The sequence below is a fragment of the Cupressus sempervirens genome, chromosome 8 (genome assembly GCF_028749045.1).
Source record: "Cupressus sempervirens isolate cs-2001-9-10 chromosome 8, ASM2874904v1, whole genome shotgun sequence".
Lineage (NCBI taxonomy): Eukaryota > Viridiplantae > Streptophyta > Pinopsida > Cupressales > Cupressaceae > Cupressus > Cupressus sempervirens.
Window position 1 is genome coordinate 446,883,971 of NC_143125.1, and position 18,493 is coordinate 446,902,463.

At 32.7% G+C, this 18,493-nt stretch overlaps 1 protein-coding gene and 1 long non-coding RNA gene across 2 annotated transcripts; one reads left to right on the top strand and one right to left on the bottom strand.

Moving 5' to 3' along the window:
- Positions 1–11,640: 11,640 nt before the first annotated feature.
- LOC149543135 (uncharacterized) lies at positions 11,641–16,767 on the bottom strand. The gene is made up of 3 exons (XR_016355597.1): positions 16,654–16,767; positions 16,475–16,540; positions 11,641–11,942 (listed from the first exon to the last, which is right to left on the bottom strand). It is a non-coding gene; the product is annotated as an uncharacterized LOC149543135 (long non-coding RNA).
- On the top strand, positions 14,966–16,137 carry LOC149543136 (uncharacterized). The gene is made up of 3 exons (XM_089798039.1): positions 14,966–15,198; positions 15,272–15,424; positions 15,690–16,137. Exons 1-3 carry the CDS (start codon positions 15,124–15,126, stop codon positions 15,954–15,956), a joined length of 495 nt encoding a protein of 164 aa, XP_089654165.1. The 5' UTR covers positions 14,966–15,123; the 3' UTR covers positions 15,957–16,137.
- Positions 16,768–18,493: the final 1,726 nt, after the last annotated feature.

Below are 18,493 nucleotides of genomic sequence, written 5' to 3' on the forward strand. Positions count from 1 at the left end.
GCTACCTTAAAGTTTTTCTAACATCTACTCCTATGTCTAAATGCAGATTAGTCCAACTGAAATGCAATCTAGAGATAGAGCAGAGATGCACATGAAAGATGAAATGGAATCCACCTTGACTAATAACTCTCCACTAAAATCGAATCTAGTAAGATATCACTAGCTTTAAATACAACTATCCTACAATCCTATAGAAACTATTCTGAGAATGCTAGGTTAGTTCAATTGAAAGAGACAATAAAAGAAATGAAGGCATGCTAGTCCTAAATGGAATTAGAACATCACATTACCTAGCTGCAAACATCATACAAATCCTTCATTTCATACAACCTCTCAATTCTCACTCAATATTTGGAAATACAGGGGGAGAAATTGCATAAAATTGTCAATCCTATCCATTAACTTGGAAAATTACATATGTAGACCCTCCCCTTTAGGGTTCTTGGCCAGTTACATATTTATCAGTTACATTGATAGAGCACTTGAATTTCTTAGAAACCCAATAGTCATCAATTTAAATCTAATACATTAGAGAAAGAAAATAGAAATGGTTAGAAACCTTCAAAAATGTTCATATTCCTTTATGATCTGCAATAGTCACATTGGCACCAAATCCATATAATTCATATTCTAATGGTTGTTGCCTTTTCAAATTCTAGCCATTGATCTTAAATTAATGACTACAATTAAATCATTTTAAACCTTTACCGCCACTATTGTATTTCTTTTTTGGGTTCACCATTCGACATGTCTCATTATCACTTCCCTACATTGTGTAAACCTCAAGCATCTCTAAAAAGTGGGAAAGCGATGTCCCTAGATCTTCTAAGATTTGATGGCTCATCGAAAAGACTTCGTTGTTTAGTTTATGATGTGGGTCCACATTCTAACTATATACCTCATATACTTCATGAAAGATAGGTGGAAGTACTTTATTGACCAAAGAATCTGACATGGACCTTTTTGCTTCATGGCATTTCATTGAATGTAATGGTCCCCTCAAGAAATGTGTTGAAGTATCACTTTCCTGCATTGTTTAGTTCTCAAACACTTCCAAAATGCAAGAAAGTATCATGCGTTGACCTTTCAAGATCAAATTGCTAGGAACATGCATGATCTTATGTTAAAAAGGGGGGCCCAAGTGACATGTAAGACTTTGAATTTTCAATTGACCAATGAAATGCATTATTTTGCTCATTTGACTTGTCAATTTGGTGATGTGGATGATCAAATGTGTTTGATTCGTCGAATTGATTCCAACTTTAGTCTTTGCCACCATTTACTATGTTCTTCACAATTTCTACATTTTTGAATGTCCATTTTGTGTTGAATCTAATTGATTCTTGCTTCTAACTTGTTCTCATGACCTATATATAAATATTCATCTTCAATCTTCAGCATTCTCTTCTTCATTTTCTCTATATGTACCTATGAAAATGTATCCTTCTCTAGATATAATCTTTGACCATGGAATTAGAAACTTTTAGAGATGAAGAACTACTTCTCAACATGATTATTTGTCTTGGACATGATTAGGAACAAGGAATTATGAATCATTATAAACATCCAGACCTTCTTCTCATCAAGAAAATGCATAACAAATCCTCCCAAACCATAATCACCTAGTCATGGACTAGAAATTTTCTCATATGATTTCCTACATTAGGTTAAATCAAAGGAATGATGAGAAGAAAGGCCATCCTATAGGCAATCTAGACTCAAACTTGACATCATATTGAATCAACACTAATCCTAAAAGTTTGAAAAATATAGGAGACTAAAATCATGGCAACAATTATAAAGCTAGAGGAAATAATAGCAATACAGACACTAGTTACATTACCAAACACTACTATGCCTACTCCTAGTCAGGCACTTCACAAGCCAAGTACTGAAGCTACACCATTGCAAGCATCAAGGCCAATTCCTAACACATCTAAGGTTGATGAAGTGACATCCCAAGGTCACATCAACTTAGATGCAGTGATTGAGTTACCAAAGTGTGATCTTACAACAATTGCAATAGGATGCTCTGGCAAGAAAGAAACACCAAAAACTACTCAAAAGGGAGCATAGGTAAAAACAAGCACTTCATGACATCAAGGGCATAATTATTGATGCATTCAGCCTCCTTGCACCTAATGAATCCAATCCAATCATTGAGCAGTTGGAAAATATTGTAGAAAAAATCAATGATGAAGACCTAGATACCAATATAAAATTATTCAAATGGTCTGATAAGAAATTTCGAACCAAGCTGGATGACCAAATATCTAGTGTCATTGCACTACACCAAGTTGTTAGCAACCAAGATTGAGAGTGTAAAGAAAGTTTTAGAGAATATTTTTCTCTCTGTACACCAAGTTGTGCGATACAATTCTATTCACACAAGTGCAACAACATGTTGACACTCTACAAGGAGATACAAAGCTAATAGGTACTACTCTACCTAATTCTCTAGCTCAGAGTCAAAAGAACTTCAAGAATTTGCTAAACACCCAAGCTTAGTTAGCAGCATTACAAGCTCAAGATGCTAATATTTGGGCTTCACTGATCAGTACCTAGTCCATGCTAACTCCACACATGGGGATACTACACTAGGAACTAGCCTTTACAAAAATAGTAATGAAGAAAGATCCCCCATCTTTCTACACATGATGGCTTAGTTCACCCTACCAAGCTATCTATCCAAATCAAATCATTGGAAGTAGCATGTGATAACTAGGATGCAGCTCTAAAAATTATAATGGAGGTTCATAAATCTTTCTTGGACATACACACAATTCATGTACAACCCATGACATAAGTTTCAAAAGGGGGAGAATGAATTTTGGATGAAGGAGTGAAGAAAGGGCGAGAGAATGCATGAAAGGAGAGATAAGTTTTGGGGAAGACCAAAAAGAGACTACAAAAATAGAGCCAACACAAGGTATTCAGAATCAGAATGGAACAATCAACTCGAGGAGAGTTATAGAATTGTGAGGTATGATTGATGAGTCATAAGTTTTGCAAAATTTTGAAGTTTTTTGAAATTTTGTATGTAAACCAAATACTAATGGATATTATCTAATTTATGCTTGAAGAGATAGGGATATTCATTCATGACCAAATATTTTTCCACTCATGTCAAAGGGGGAGATTGTTAATCTCATATTGGTTTGACATATGAGTGACAATATACTTAAGTCATTTACTTTGTTCATGTCAAACAAGTAACGTATGTCGAGCATAAGTTGCTAGATAGTATATGTCAAGCAAGAGATATATAGTATGTGTCAAGTCATTCAAATGTTGAGTGATCAATGGATGCCAAGTCATTTAGAGGCTAAGTTACAACATTGATGAGATAGTGGATGTTGAGCATCAGACACTTCAAGTTTCGAGTAAATAGTTTTGGACATAGTTGTTTGTAATGGCACAAACTTCTATGTAAACTATTTTTGAGCTGACATAAGGATTTTTTTCAATTCTAGATGATAAGGATGAATCTTTATTGAGGATCCCTATGTTGTACATTCAACCAATCAGTTGAAGGGATGTTTTAAATGGAAAAATGGATGAATCACAATCGATGATTCATACCTAACCCTAAGTCATCTAGGTCTTCTTAAGGAGGACAAACCCTAAACTTTATATGAATGTGGAAGGAGAAAATAGAGAAGTTTGCATGTGCAAATAGAGCATTCATGGTGACTAAGGAGTTGTGAATTGAGATACATTGAAGAATCGGTTAGAGGAGAACACAAGAAAGGAATTAGAGGACAAAAGAGATACATCTAATCAATAAGGATCAAGTACACATTAGGAAAGAGGTGATTTTTTATCTAGCAGCAGAGTGCTAACCAAAAGATCATTGTTGATATATTCTAGGTGGTGAATGAGTTAAATCTCTTAACAAAATAGTATTAATAGGTTGTTGTAAATCCTTTAACAGGGTGCTTAATTCATTATAAGTTAAAGTACTTTTATTAGACACACTTCTAAAAGGGTGTTGAAATCCTTTAACAATTTAAGATCTAACAATCTTGTAAGCCTTTAATAGGGTAGACCTTTCACACGGTAGATCATGTTTCATGATTAAACATTGTAACCTTCATTGGATACACTTTATTACTGCAGTAGTGGAGATTTGTGGGTGTCATCCCCACCCCAGTTTTACCTTCTCATTCAAGTGTTTTTGGGTAACCAAATATCTTGTTTCATACATGTGTTGAATGTTATTTTCTTTCATACTATGGATGAATATGTTTAGCTAGCTATTTCAGTTTATATGCAACTTGTGAGATGGATGTGTGGTGAATGAATTTATGGTTAAAGTTTTAAAGGACTAATTCACACCCCGCCCCCCCCCCCCCCCCCCCCTCCCGAGTTTACTTTCCCTATTGTATTTCTAATAATAAGGATTATAAAAATAACGTTTAATATGATATTTCTTGAGGAACTTCACATTTTTTTTATTAAATGAAGTTTCATTATCAAAAATTAACGTGGAAGGTATATCAAATCAATAAATAATGTAATCTTGGATGAATTAGAAAATAGCATCAGCAATCATGGATCAAAGAGGGATAGGCTTAACCCATTTAGTGAAGTAATAATATACAATATTGATAAATATATGTCCTTGTAAGAAGCATGAGATATATTTCTAATAAGATACTAAACCCATATATTAAAAGACCACAAAGAAACTTGGGAGTGCAACTCATGGGAAAGAGGCATGAATTAATCTATTATGCTCGTTCTCACCAACATTGATGACATTTATTTACAAAGGCAAAAGAGTCATTTTCCATATTTTTCCAATAGTATCCCATTTAAAGCATTTTTGAACTGAAGATTTTCACCAAAAATACTGCTTGCAACTTGAATGTGCTTCTTCAAGAGCCATAGGGATCTTGATTTTAGTAAGACATCAAAGCAGAAGATCATTTTAGCCCCTTCTATGCAGAACATTAAATAGAATGATATATCTAATTGAATGCTTTTTTATTTGAGATCTAGTGTTTCTTGTGGATGAATAAAGAAACTATCATCTTGTAGATAATCTAATGTATGGGAGTACCATTCATCTAAATCAACATGATGATGCATGTTGATGCATGCCCTAATAATGTTGTTATAGTTTCTTCATGAGTTTTATCTAATAAAATTGTTGTTTATAATCTCTTTAATAAGTTATAATTAAAAGAAGAATATATTTAAATATAACAAAATAATACATAGATTAACACAAATGTGTCATACAAAGATACATAATATTTGGTTTAAAATTTAAATCAATGATCATGTATATACAAATTCAAATATTAATTCAATGTTTATGAAAATAACCTTAATCAACTTCACACATCTAAACCAAATTTAGATCATAAAATTTATATGATCTAAAATTAAAATTAATTTCAAAAAATAAATATTGATAAAATTAAATTAACAACATATCTTAGAGTAAATTCTATTGAAACTTATATAGTCAAACCAAAGTTAACAATCTTCTCCTACTTTTATGAGACTTCCTAAAGAGGGGTTGGAAAATAAAAATTATTAATTTTGCAATAAGAAAACAATGGAGCCAAAGTGACACATTTTTCATGGAGTGCTCAAGGTGTCGATTGTGAAGACACTTTGGAAATTTGTAATTTAGAAACCTTGTCTAAGGAGGCCAGGTTGTTCAAAATTGCAAATCTCTTGATCAAATTTGACTAAAGAAGTTTCCTAATCTCAAAATTAAAATAGTAAATGAGATTTGGATAGAGAATTATCATGTATTACACCATGTCCCCATGTGATGCTTAAGTGCATTTTATTCTTTAAATTTAACTAGTCAAAGTGTTCTTAGACAAATTCTCTACCATAAGAAAATCATAAATTGAAATCTTTCCCTAATATAATAAAACAACTTAATTATATTGCATAGATTATTATTAGTATTTAAAGACAAGAATATATAACTAAGATGACTATTGAAAAATGAGAAGCTTCAAATAAAATTTCTATATAGTCATTACCTCTACAAGTTGCTTACATAAAGTTGAAAAGAAAGTGGAAGCTTGTATCAAGACTTGTCCTTAATCCAAAGCACTATAAGTTCAAGAATACCACTAAATATTTTATTTCAAATCTAATAGTGAAGAATTTATGCTCCTGAAAGATAGTAAGTTTCAATACCATAAGAGAATTAAGATATGTAAATCTTCACAAGAATTACCACCATCACATATGACTCTCAACATACATAAACCTAAAAACATAACAAGAGCTCTGTAGAGCTGAAATCTCATGTAAAACAAAAAAGAAGTAAGAAGTAAGAAGCATTTAAAAATGTACTCTATACTCTAGATCAAATGACCTACTAATTGAATCATAGAGACAATATTTAATATCTACAATCTAAAGAAAAACTATTGTCACTTGAATATGGACAAATATGATATTTTCAATTATTTGAGCTCTTGTAAATCTAAAATTGTTAAGTATATGAATACTTTAATTTTAACTTTTGCACATTCTAAGATGTAGAGAAGCTTTTCATTAAATTCCTTGCAACCTTGAATTCTAGGATGGAAAGAAACATTTAAATATAGGCCTTGCAACCAAGTGCCTTTTTGTTGCAAAATACTACCAGTTGTTGGCATTTTCTTCTTTCCTAAGAGAAAGCTTGCATACATATAATACACCAATGTTGCATGGAATGACCTATTTTTTCCTCTTTGAATTTTTCTTTATTCCATCTAAAAATATTTTGGAGAGAAGTTTTTCACTGCAATTCTATTTTAACTTTCAAGAAGCATGATATTTCTACAATATTTTTTAAGAAAACATTGTTTAGGCTAAAAATAACTTGATCTCAAGCAACCTTAACCCCTCCCAACCTAATTACACATTGCAATTCTGACATGCTTTCAATTGGCAAGTTACTCCAATATGTGAAGCTTTATCAAAATATTTCCCCATGTTTTAACATCATCTAAAATTAATATTAAAGTTTTTTTAGTTTTTTTTAATTGGTAAATGGTCGAAGCCTAGATTAATTATTATTATTTATTGTAATTAAATATTTTTATGTGTTAAACAAATTTGAACCCAAGACCTCCCACATAAGAGGCTCACAAGTTACCATTGTGTTGTAGGCTCTTGCCTAAAATCAATGTTAAAGTTAGTAGTACTTGATATCCCAATTAAAAATAATTTTATTGAAGTATTCTAAAACGCAATTGCATATAACTATACAAAAAAATAAATTAAATATAAATGTATTTAATTATTTTGGTTAGAAACTATTATGATTTCAAAAGTTTAGCGATAACATGTTTGTTATAGATCATAGTTGATACCAAATTAAGATGCAAGATTGAAACCTCTTAAACAAATGAAGATATTTGAAAGAACATAAAATAATTCACCATGATAAGACAATCATGAATTTGACATAAACCCTAAAATAATAGTTTGTTGAAGATAGTGTTCAAATAATATGAAATAGAGATTGGAGAATTTCTATTGAAATGGTCCTTCATTTCTCAACTCTTATTTTAAAAAAAAATATTCAAAAAGATTTAACATGAAACCTTTGATAAAAGATATTTCGCATAATTCCCTTTCACAAATTAGGTTGTTTTTAGTTGAACATAAAATGCTTGGATCCAAAAACAATACACATCATGAAGAATATATGCGTTTTATTTTTTAGAGTATTTCCAGAGTTATGTCTAATAGTTTGTAGTAACATCTCTTCTTGGAACACATCCACTTTTAGAAATTCTCTTTAGTCTAATTCCATAAAAAAATGTTACTAATTGTAGCTCTTCTCAAAACATGTCCACTTTTAGATATTCTCTTTAGTCTGATTCCATACAAATATATTACTGATTGTAGTTCTTTTACTTGTTGTGTGCTAATGTTAAAGGCATTTGCTAAACTTTCTAATGAAAACTTCAATATGGCATATTTGCCTATCTGCAACATTCAACAAAATGTACAGGTGCTGTCAATTCTAGAAAAAAAATGGTATAAAAAAACTGATGAGTTAGTTTTTAAGCATTGTATCTTACTAGAACACCTAGATTTTGAATGTTGAGAGCCAAGATATATCAAGATTTTAGTCATATTGAAATGCATCGGTCATTTCATTATTCTTATCTTTTTCAGTTTTTATTTTGGTTAATAAGAGATAATAGTTAGAAAGTTCATTTTAATTTAATGGCCTAATGAGAAAAAGATCATATAAAATTCATATGGTGGTTGTTAATTCATTGCCATATTTTTTCAAAAATTGAGACTGCTTTGGGAAAAACATCATTTGTCTAATATGAGTCCCTCATTATTTTTTATTTTTAAATAATTATTAGACAATGAAAAATGTTTGGAAAGTGCTTGTGTGGAAAGCATTAAATCTTCTTTATAAATTATCTTGTGCCTTCTATACACCTGTACAATAAACAATCATATTTTTATGTTGATCTCTAAGCCTATGATGTTGATTAGTGTCCAAACACTTAGTCATTTGTAAGTCATATACTAGACAAGATTACGAGGTCGTCATTGTGATCAAGCATTCAGTAGAGACTAAGCAAATATGTGAGCTTAGTAGAAGTATGAGCTAAGCAATTTAATGAAGACCAAGCATATTGAAAAGTTATCAAGAGCCAAGAAAATAGACATATAGAAGTTGAGTAACACCATGAAGGTTTCTACATGACTAAGCGTTAGAGCATTCAAGTGCCAAGTAGTTCAGTTTTGATATGAGAGTTTGTAATGGCACAAACTCATATGTATACCATTTTGGCTGACATTTCTATAACATTTAATATTTGTAGAGCCATATTAAATGTTGTTTACATGTCATTGTAGAAGATAATGATCCCTAGTTGTACAATTCAACCAATTAGAAATGGGAAATAAATGGAAAAATATGATGAAATTTAAGTCATCAATCAAGATCTAGAAATTTCATAGAACATCTATTTAAGGAGGATTTGTACCCTAGAATCATATTTGTTATCGAGAAGAAGATATGCATAAGGAGTGAATGCACATGTGAAGGAATAAAATGAAGTTTTAGAGATAGATCCAACAGAGAGCAATCAAAGCAATGAAGGACTAAACAAAGTTATTAGATTAGGAGAATCAGATCAGAGTTATAGGAAAGAGGAGACCCAAGATCATCTTGCACAACATATAAAGGGTTAGGTACTGAATCATTTATTTTGTAATTAAGAAGGTAAATCTCTTAACAGATCTATATAAACCTCCTAACAAAATCCTTACTTTATTGTGAGTGTAAAATCTTTTAACAAGGTGAGACCTAATAGTCTCTTAGGCTTTTAACAAGGTAGACCCCTCATAGGGTAGATCATATTTTATGATCAAACATTGTAACCTTAACAAGTTCAATTTATTGTTGCAACAGTTAAGATTTATGGGTTTCATCCCCACCCCAGTTTTACCTTCATCTTGAAGTGTTTCTACGTAACCAAATCATTGTGATATGTGTTGAAATTTTATGGATGTGATGTACTTCATTTATGTTTTAACATTGCAACTTTATTGATAAATCTATATGATGATTTGGATATGAATTAATGAAATTGGTTTTTAAGTCAAAAGTTTAAAATCCTGATTCACCCCCTCCCCTCCCTCCCCTCCTCCCACTCTCAATATCTTGTTTTTTATTAGATAAACAGGTTTTACAGGGATCCTGAAACCTAATAGTTAAAACATATAAGGCTAATAATAAGCATGAAAGCCCAGCCAAAAAAGTATAAGTTTAGAGGTTGATAATAAGCATAAAGCCCAACCAAAAAGTAAAGTTATGAGAAAAGACCAAGAAAAAAGACAAGTATTACCACGGCCTAAAGCCAGAACAAAAGCCAAAAGACATAGAAAAACAAAAGAACAGGTGAGAGTTATTCCTCGTTCTTTTGCTCCAGCTCTTGCATAACCTAAGCAGCCTTGAAGGCCAGTTGATTCTCCTCCGCTTCCAGTTGTTGCACCCTTTGGTCCTCCTGGTCCTAATCGGGAATGGTGTTGTCCTTTGCAGAGTCATCCTCCATTCTGGCTTCTTCCCTATCTTTTCCTTCCTCATCATCCTGCATTTCTCTGTCTTTGATCCAGCCCGTAAGAGAGATGATGTTGTTGTCAATGGAGCTTAACAAAGAGAACATTTGATTCGCAAGGTTGTGATTGTAGTTCTCCAGATTGTGTATCCTTCTTTGCACCAGATTGAGCCTGTTAGTTGAATCTATCCTCCTGTTAGCATCCATCCCATTCCTTGTTGCCTCAATATGTCTCACTTGTTCTTTGACCTCCTCCAGCTCATCGAAAAGCCATTTGATTGATCTAAAATTGTCAATCATATTGTTACGAGCATTATTCAAGAGGTTCATCCCTGTCTCCCTGGCTCTGTCCGAAATAGCCACTATCGCTAGGTCAATGAGTTCTTCTAGCTGTGGTTCATCTTGATTTTCCACGAGGACTTGGGGATTCATGGCCTCCCTGAAGATGCCCATCTTTGAAGTCCTGACATTAAAGTTTTTCCAAGCTTTACTCCTATCATTGACCTACACTTCCCCTTCCACATTCCCTGCATTCTCCTCTTTCTGCTCCTTAGGTTGGGCTTGGAGGTGGACAAGAGATAGGGGCAACACTGACACCTCCTCAAACTAAGAGCGCACTTCCTCCAAATTCTCCCTCTTGTGTTTCTTCCTTCCACTTTCATCCTTAATTTCCTCCTGCGTCTCCTTAACCACCTCCTCAGACTCCGGCTCCTCATCATTGTTGTCTCCCTCCTCATCCTTCTCAGGAGGCTTTTACCCATGATCCCTAGGGCTTTTTTTTCTAGGGTTCATGGGGAGGGAAATTTATTAGCTTGGTGGGTTGCTAATTTCCCCAAAGAAGGGATCCCTCCTTCCTTAGAGCTGAGGCTCTGTATATCTTCTGAATCAGAGGAGTAATTAGAACTACCAGACTCCACATTCTTTGCCTAAGGGGGAGCAATGCTTATAGTCTGAGCCTTGAAGTGCTCATGGATAAGCAACAACAACCACTCATGCAGAGCCAGATTTGCGGTGGGCTTCTTTATCATACTCTCAGTATCTTGTTTCTCATATACTTAATCCAACATTTTCTTGCTTTGTGGCATGCTGATTTCTTAAGTTACTTCTAAAGGAGTCCATGAAGTTACGAAAGTAACAAAAGGAGAGATTCTCAATTAAGAGGACAAAAAATCTTGACAATCACTTTATAGTAATGATGTTGACAAATTAAAGCTTTTACGATTTTGCAAAACAAAAAATATGATGATGAATGAAGTGAAGTAGAAACATAATTTACCATTAGTATCATAAAAAAAACATGGAAAGACCCTCCTAGAGAAGAGTTTACATTTTCATAGCGCATAGATGTTAGAGGTAAATTTACCCCACAAAAAAACACCTTGAATACTGAGATTACCAATCCCTATGATCCACAATGCTATACTTTGTAATTACACTTGAAAAAAAAGAGTGATCAATATACTTAATGATGAGATTAATAATATTATAAAGATTTAATTGTTAAATCCTTTTTTTAAGCATCTTAGCAATTCATTTAACCAAGGATCATATTGCATGAATACGTAGCCAAAACACAAGAAACTATTGTTATCAATATTTTTAAACAATTAATGAGAGACCCTAATTCCTTTTCTTGTGACATATACTATGATTTAGCCCATGCAAAATTTGCTTCCTTTTTGTCAAGAAAACAAGAAACACTGTGTATGCATATCCCACTATCAATCTCAAGAAACATTCATTCTAAGAATGTGCAATCTGAGAGTTTCCACTATGTTGAAAAATTCATCCATAATTTTCACCTAGCCATGTCCTTTGATCACCTTCATAACTAGCCAAGTGTCATGGCAATTATTCTAGCCTTACCACTACACCATAGCTCATCTGAAAAGATAAATGGAAATATCCAAGTGTCAAAAAGGAAGATTATATTATTTTCATTGTCTTTGAATCAAAATTTACATTGTAGACAACATATAAAATGAACCAACATCAACCAATTGCTTAGTACTATATCAATAAAGATCTCTTATCCTTCTCATTAAACCTATTGATTATGTAATTGATAGATTCTCATTAGTTCAAAGAATTTGCACCAACACATTGTTGACTATGTGAATCAACCTTTGGATGCATGTTTGAATTATAGTTGAATCCATACATGCATTCATGATTATAATATATTCCTACTAATCACCACAACTATATAGTATGCATGAGGGATAATTCCTTGCTACAAATTTCCTTTGAGTTGATACAACATGATCGTTGCCTTTATATTCTTGTGATTATCAAGTAGATATCTTTCATGGTTCTTAGAAGATAAAACCTCATTTAATCATATCACTATTGTAGTCATGGTGCAAGAAAAAAATAGTTGCCTAATACATTACTATGTGCATCCTATATCCTATATTAATAAAAGGCTCTTAACTAAGCTCAAACCAAGGTGTTGATCTTCTTATTTTTCCATTGAAAACAATGACAAAAGAATAAAAACTAAGAAGATTATGTCATGCTTGCATTTGATAATTCACATCACTATAGACAACCTAGACAACACATATTGCACAACCAATAAGCACATGAAACATAACCCTCGATGGATACTAAAAAATATAACATAGTTACTACAGCATAATATAACAATAGTCATTGGATGATTTAAATGTCAAACCATAATCCTGCATCCCACAACTTTTTGGGAGGAATTGAATCGATCCCAAGAAAGATACAAACTACATGGTTTAATTTACAACATGATAGAAAAACATCAATGAAAATTGAATAGTCTTCATTGCAAAATGTTTCCATTTCTACAATGTTCCATTGTTCTCTATGAAAATTGAAGATAATACATGCAAATATAGGATTTTAGTAAGAAAAAATGACTCAATTAAAAATATAGTGTACAGCAATCTTTAGAATTGACTTTAGAGGGAAAAATTAGGCATATAAACAATTATGCAAATAAGAAAAAATCAAAATTTGGGGATACCTTGCTACAATTAAATAAAAAATAAATAAAACAATCCCTCGAAAGTCTTCATAAATACTTAATTAAAAATTGTTTGGCATATTTATAAATAAAAAAATGTGAAGGAACAAAAATTACTTTATATTGCATATGATACCTTAATGATTTTAGTCATGGTTGTTTTGCTAACAAAGAACCCTAGAAAGTAGGAAAGGGATGAAAATCAAGATGCAAAAGTAGTAGGACTAGAATGTTATGTATCCTTGCATTAAATAATAAGAAAAGCTTCAAATAATGACAACTATATTTACCATTTTATTACTTTGGTTAACAGGTGAACTTATAATAAGATAAAGAGAATAATTTTTTATGCTACTCTAATGAATTTATTAGGAATCATCAAGATGAACATACATTGTTTTATAGTAGTTTAGCACATGCGCAAGAGTAAAATCAAAGATATATCAATGTTTTGGGGAGAAAATAAAGTCAACAACATAGTTGATCTTCTGGTAGCAGTAATTAGGTTATTGTAGAAGAGAAAGGTGAAGAGCAATACCCTTGATCACCAATTGTAATGTCAATATTCCACTCCTTCCCACTTGATCATCAATTGTTATTTTCTTACATACTACAGTAGGAGCAACTTCAAATGAGAAGTCTAAGATGAACTTGCAAGTTCACTTGCATTTCTTAATGAAGCATGGAGAAAGAGATACATCTCAAGCTTGAAAACCTAATATCTAGGGCATAACCTGGAACCTCCTCCTAAACATAGGTACCATGGATCCTTGGAAAACTTTTGGAAAAATATCATCATTGACGACAAGATTTTGCAAATCTCTCTAGGTTAATAAGTATATTGGCATATCAATGAAGAGATAAACGAGTGGGACAAGTGACATACCAGAACATGGAAATCCCTTGCACTTTGTTTCACATTGATGAAAAAGATATATAGAAAACAACATAAATGAGCATAAAGGTGTCCACAGTAGGATAAAATATTCAACTCCCTTATAACTCTTACATGATATTTAGAGTTGAGCCACTATGAAAGTGTAGCACAAAAATTGCTCAAATACATAAGACAAACAAGGTATGTTAAATGTTTTTAGAGTGCTACATGGCCCACCTATCCTTGCATGTATGTGAATTAGAAGAATGATAGTGCCAAATATAAAAGCCATATTTTTCAACAAATTTGTTGATTGATATAAAAATAACTATAAACAAAAATAGTTCCTACCAATGAAAAATATAAATAATATAATAAAAAATCAACGAATATATTCAATTGCACAAAACCATAGGTTAAAACTTTTAGATGCAATTTCAGGGATGGGTTCAATTAGACTAGAGGCAGAAGAGTGGCAGCGAGAATCAATGCAACGAAGCATCGTTAAGGAGCAAGTTAAGACATGTTTGCGTATCATTTGGAAAATAGGTTTAGGGTGAGGGCAAAATGCGTTTGATGATTAGTTTTTATGATTTCCTAGTAGATTTTTTTATATTAATGATATAATACAATTTGTTTAATAAATAGATACTGAAAAAATACATACATTAAATTTTTAACATGATATAATGTTCAACTATCAGGACGTAATAAACTAAAGATGGGGGGTGGTAATTGACTATGATACACAGGACACTAGAAATATGAGAATTTGAACAATTTTTACTATGAGGTATAGAATTGATATTGATTTTGACAATGACGAGTCCAAACCTTAGTTATAAGTTGTTAACTAGGTGAAGAAGATGTCATTAAAAATTTAACATTTTTCTTTATCGTTAAGATAGATTTTGAATGGTCCAAAGTTAAAGTGCACGACTAGTAGATCCTCTCCCCTACACATTGTCCCCGATGTCCCCGCCTTTAGACGATAGGCACTAATAAACTAGAAAAAAACATACAACTGTTATCAAACACCATAAAAAGACTAATGTCGTAACGTTGCACACATGCACAAACCCACGTCACAATAATGACTACGCTGCTCTAAAATAGATAAATTTTGGTCGATAACTCAGGAATTGCAGAGGATCCGTTTTCAAAACAAAATATACGAAAGCGCAAGAAAAATGAGGTTACAAGGAAGTTGCCATTGCGGGTCAGTTAAATTTGAATGCGAGTCCAAGCATCCCGTGCCTTACCAGGTATTTTTGACGCTGTCAAATTTTCTTTCAAATCTTCGTCTTAAAATAATGAATTCAATTTCTTTCAACGCAGTTATGCTATTGCGGAGTATGCAGAAAGACTGCGGGGGCCGGAGGTTACGCCATTAATCTGGCAGGTGAAGCGAGCTCTTTAACAGTGAGCGGAGAAGAAAACATTACTGTATATCAGGCCGCCATTCAAAATCCAGAGGATTCCTCTGCTCAGGTGAGATTTTCTTTTGTGGTTGAATTTGTAGGGTTAAAACGACCCATGACTGCGATTTATATTCTCAGGGTTAAAAAGATCCGAGACTGGTAGGGTTAAAAAAATCTTGTTTTATATTTTAGGGTTAAAACGATCCATTATTGGTTTTATATTTTAGAATTAAAACGATCCATTGCTGGTTTTATATTTTAGGGTTAAAATGATACATGACTGGTTCAATATTTTTAGGGTTTTAAACTATCCATAACTGGGATTGTATTTATAGGTGAGCAGCGCTAGGAGAAGGTTTTGCAAAAAGTGTGGATCTGCGCTGTGGCTGGACGATCCGCGATGGCCCCACCTTATTCACCCCTTTGCGTCTGCCATTGATACAGATCTGCCAGTTCCTCCCACTAAAACACATTTAATGCTTGATTTTAAGCCTTCCTGGGTTCAACTCAATGAAAGCGCCGCTGCAACGGATAAGAAATTTGAGAGATATCCGGATGAATCCATTGCCGACTGGCACAGTCGCCATGGCCTGCAATCCTAAAATTCTGGCTAGTTGCGAAGAATTCAGGGGAGTAGGTCAAAAGAAAAATTCGTCCTGAACTAAAAGTTTGTCATCTTTGGATGATGTGCGAGGACAATGAATTTTTGCAATGGATATTTAAGGATGTTGGAAAGGTCTAGGCATTTAAGCTTTTTTCATCCATTTCCTTTTTTAGTTCAAATGAATCTGTTATGCAGGATGCTTTTCGAGTAGACTTTCCGATTTACGTCCATTACCTTCTTAGTTCAAATGGATTTGTTGTTATGCAGTAAACTTTTCGAGTAAACTTTCCGATTAACATGTTATTTGATGACGAGGATAACAATGGTTCAAAGGATTTGAAAGCTTCATGATATTATTTGAGTTAGATTACGTTTGATCTAGACAATCATTTTTTATATCGTTTTCAATTCTTGGACAATTTTGAAAATAACAAAAGAAGATAAACATCAGTAATTAAACCGTTCGTTCTCTCTCCTGCTGTACAAACATTTCAAAACTATGCATCACATCCATACCTCTTCACGAATAATGTACTCTTCTTCCTGCTCCACAAAGAAAGAATTGTACTTTTCAATATCGCCCTGGATAATCACACCATATTTCAGCCTTTAAGTGAAATTAAGGAACTTCGAAGATCAAAAGTGATTACAAACATTAGTGAGAAATAACTTTGCTGCTTACTAGACCAGCTTACCAAAACAGCAAAGCCCTCTTAACAAATCCTTGGATATGTTTTCCACTGGATTACAACATACAAGCAGGACATTCAACTTGACTTTCTATTACTAGACTTAGTTGTTTGGCAAATACAAATCCCTTTGTAAATTATGTAATTTTTACTTGCACTTTTCGTCAAGACTATCCAATTTACTGTTTTTTATATGTACCAGTAGTTAATCATAATTTACACATTTACACATTTGTCCACCATTAGTGGAGTTGATCATATTGTATTCTTTTTTTAATTGTTTTATGATGATTGGCCTATTTGTGTAAATACGAGTGGAGATTTGTGAACCACTATTATGACATTGGTCCACAATTTTGAGAGTGGTTATTGGTGCAAGAATGATGGTACTTTAAAAATGATTATTTTTTCCTTTAAGTAGTAAAGTTAGTTTATGGAGAGGCAAGCACACAAAATTAGCTATATCCAATATTGGTGTCTCTTTCCCTAATAGATATAGCCAATATTGATGTCTCTTTCCTTATAGAACATAAAAGTATAAACCAAGTCATTGAATAGATACAAGTGTGCCAAAAAGGAGGAAGGATTTTCTTATTATACAAAATGACCTCAGAGAAGAGTTTCATATTGGAGAGAAAATAATAAGTGGTTGAATGACTTTGTTGGGTGAGTGATTCAACTAGATTGTGAACGAGATGATAAGAAACAACTTAAGTTGTGTGAGATGATAAGGAGTAGTTTTATGTTGTGTGAAGGCTTTGCTAGGTGTATGATCCTACTACCTTGAAGAATGTGGTAGAATGGCTTAGATTTCCCTTGGGTAAGGAGAGTCTCATACGTGTGACAAAGAAACAACTACAATTGTGTGATTGAGTGACTTTGTTGGGTGAATGTGACAAGAAACAATTATAGTTTTGTGATTGAATGACTTTGTTGGGTGAATGATTATACTTGATTGCGAACGAGATGATAAGAAAGAATTTAAGTTGTGTGAGATGATTAGGAATAACTTTAAGTTATGTGAAGTCTTCGCTACGTGTATAATCCTACTACCTTGAAGAATGTGGTATTCACATTCTTTGTGAAGATCTTAAAAAATTAATCAGTACCTTTTGTTCCTATACTTGATTCTAAAAGCATGATATAATGTTTGCACTACCCTCTATTATTGAGAAGTTTGTACAAACTTCATGAGCTACAAGCTACTTTGCTTCCTATACCCAAATCGCAAATGTACTTCGATTAAAAGAAAAAATACAAGTAATTAAAACAAGAGTAATGTATATTGTCTATAAGGAAGAGTCTTTATGATAGAATCTTTATAATACTTCTCCATTAAAGGAACATTGATAAAAAAAAAGGTGAGAAAAAGTTATGAATCTATTTTAAATTACATCGTGTTACCTTGATAATTTACTCAAGAAGTTAAAAGAAAGTTTACTTCGAGAATGAGAGTAAATTTAAAATGCAAAAACCTTTTCTCTCCCTATACTAAAACTCCTCTATCTACATACTAAAGTTTTCTCCCTCCACGTACTAAATTTTTAATCTCTTTCTATCAACCTTAACCTTTGGATAGGTAAGGTTGGAAAGTTAGAGTTTGTGAATTGGAACCAACGCTTGGTCCCTTTCCTTCTCTCTCCTAAACCTTAACTTTTTGCCCTAATCCTAACTCGATCCTTTGAACCCTAACACTAACCCGAGCTCCTATTTTCAAGAAAATAAAATGGCGTTCTTACCTACACATACACTAAGGATATGGCTAGAAGTGGAATCAAAGGAGGTAGTTAACTCTTTTTGTGATTAACTTATTATGTAATGAATCTCAACATTCCATGCAAGTTTG

What these genes read in the sequence shown, in the direction of transcription:
- LOC149543136 (XM_089798039.1), top strand. Translation starts at nt 15,124, where the DNA reads ATGAGGTTACAAGGAAGTTGCCATTGCGGGTCAGTTAAATTTGAATGC. An exon ending in AGCATCCCGTGCCTTACCAG is followed by an intron (nt 15,199 to 15,271) that starts GTATTTTTGACG and finishes CTTTCAACGCAG; the next exon opens with TTATGCTATTGCGGAGTATG. An exon ending in CAGAGGATTCCTCTGCTCAG is followed by an intron (nt 15,425 to 15,689) that starts GTGAGATTTTCT and finishes TTGTATTTATAG; the next exon opens with GTGAGCAGCGCTAGGAGAAG.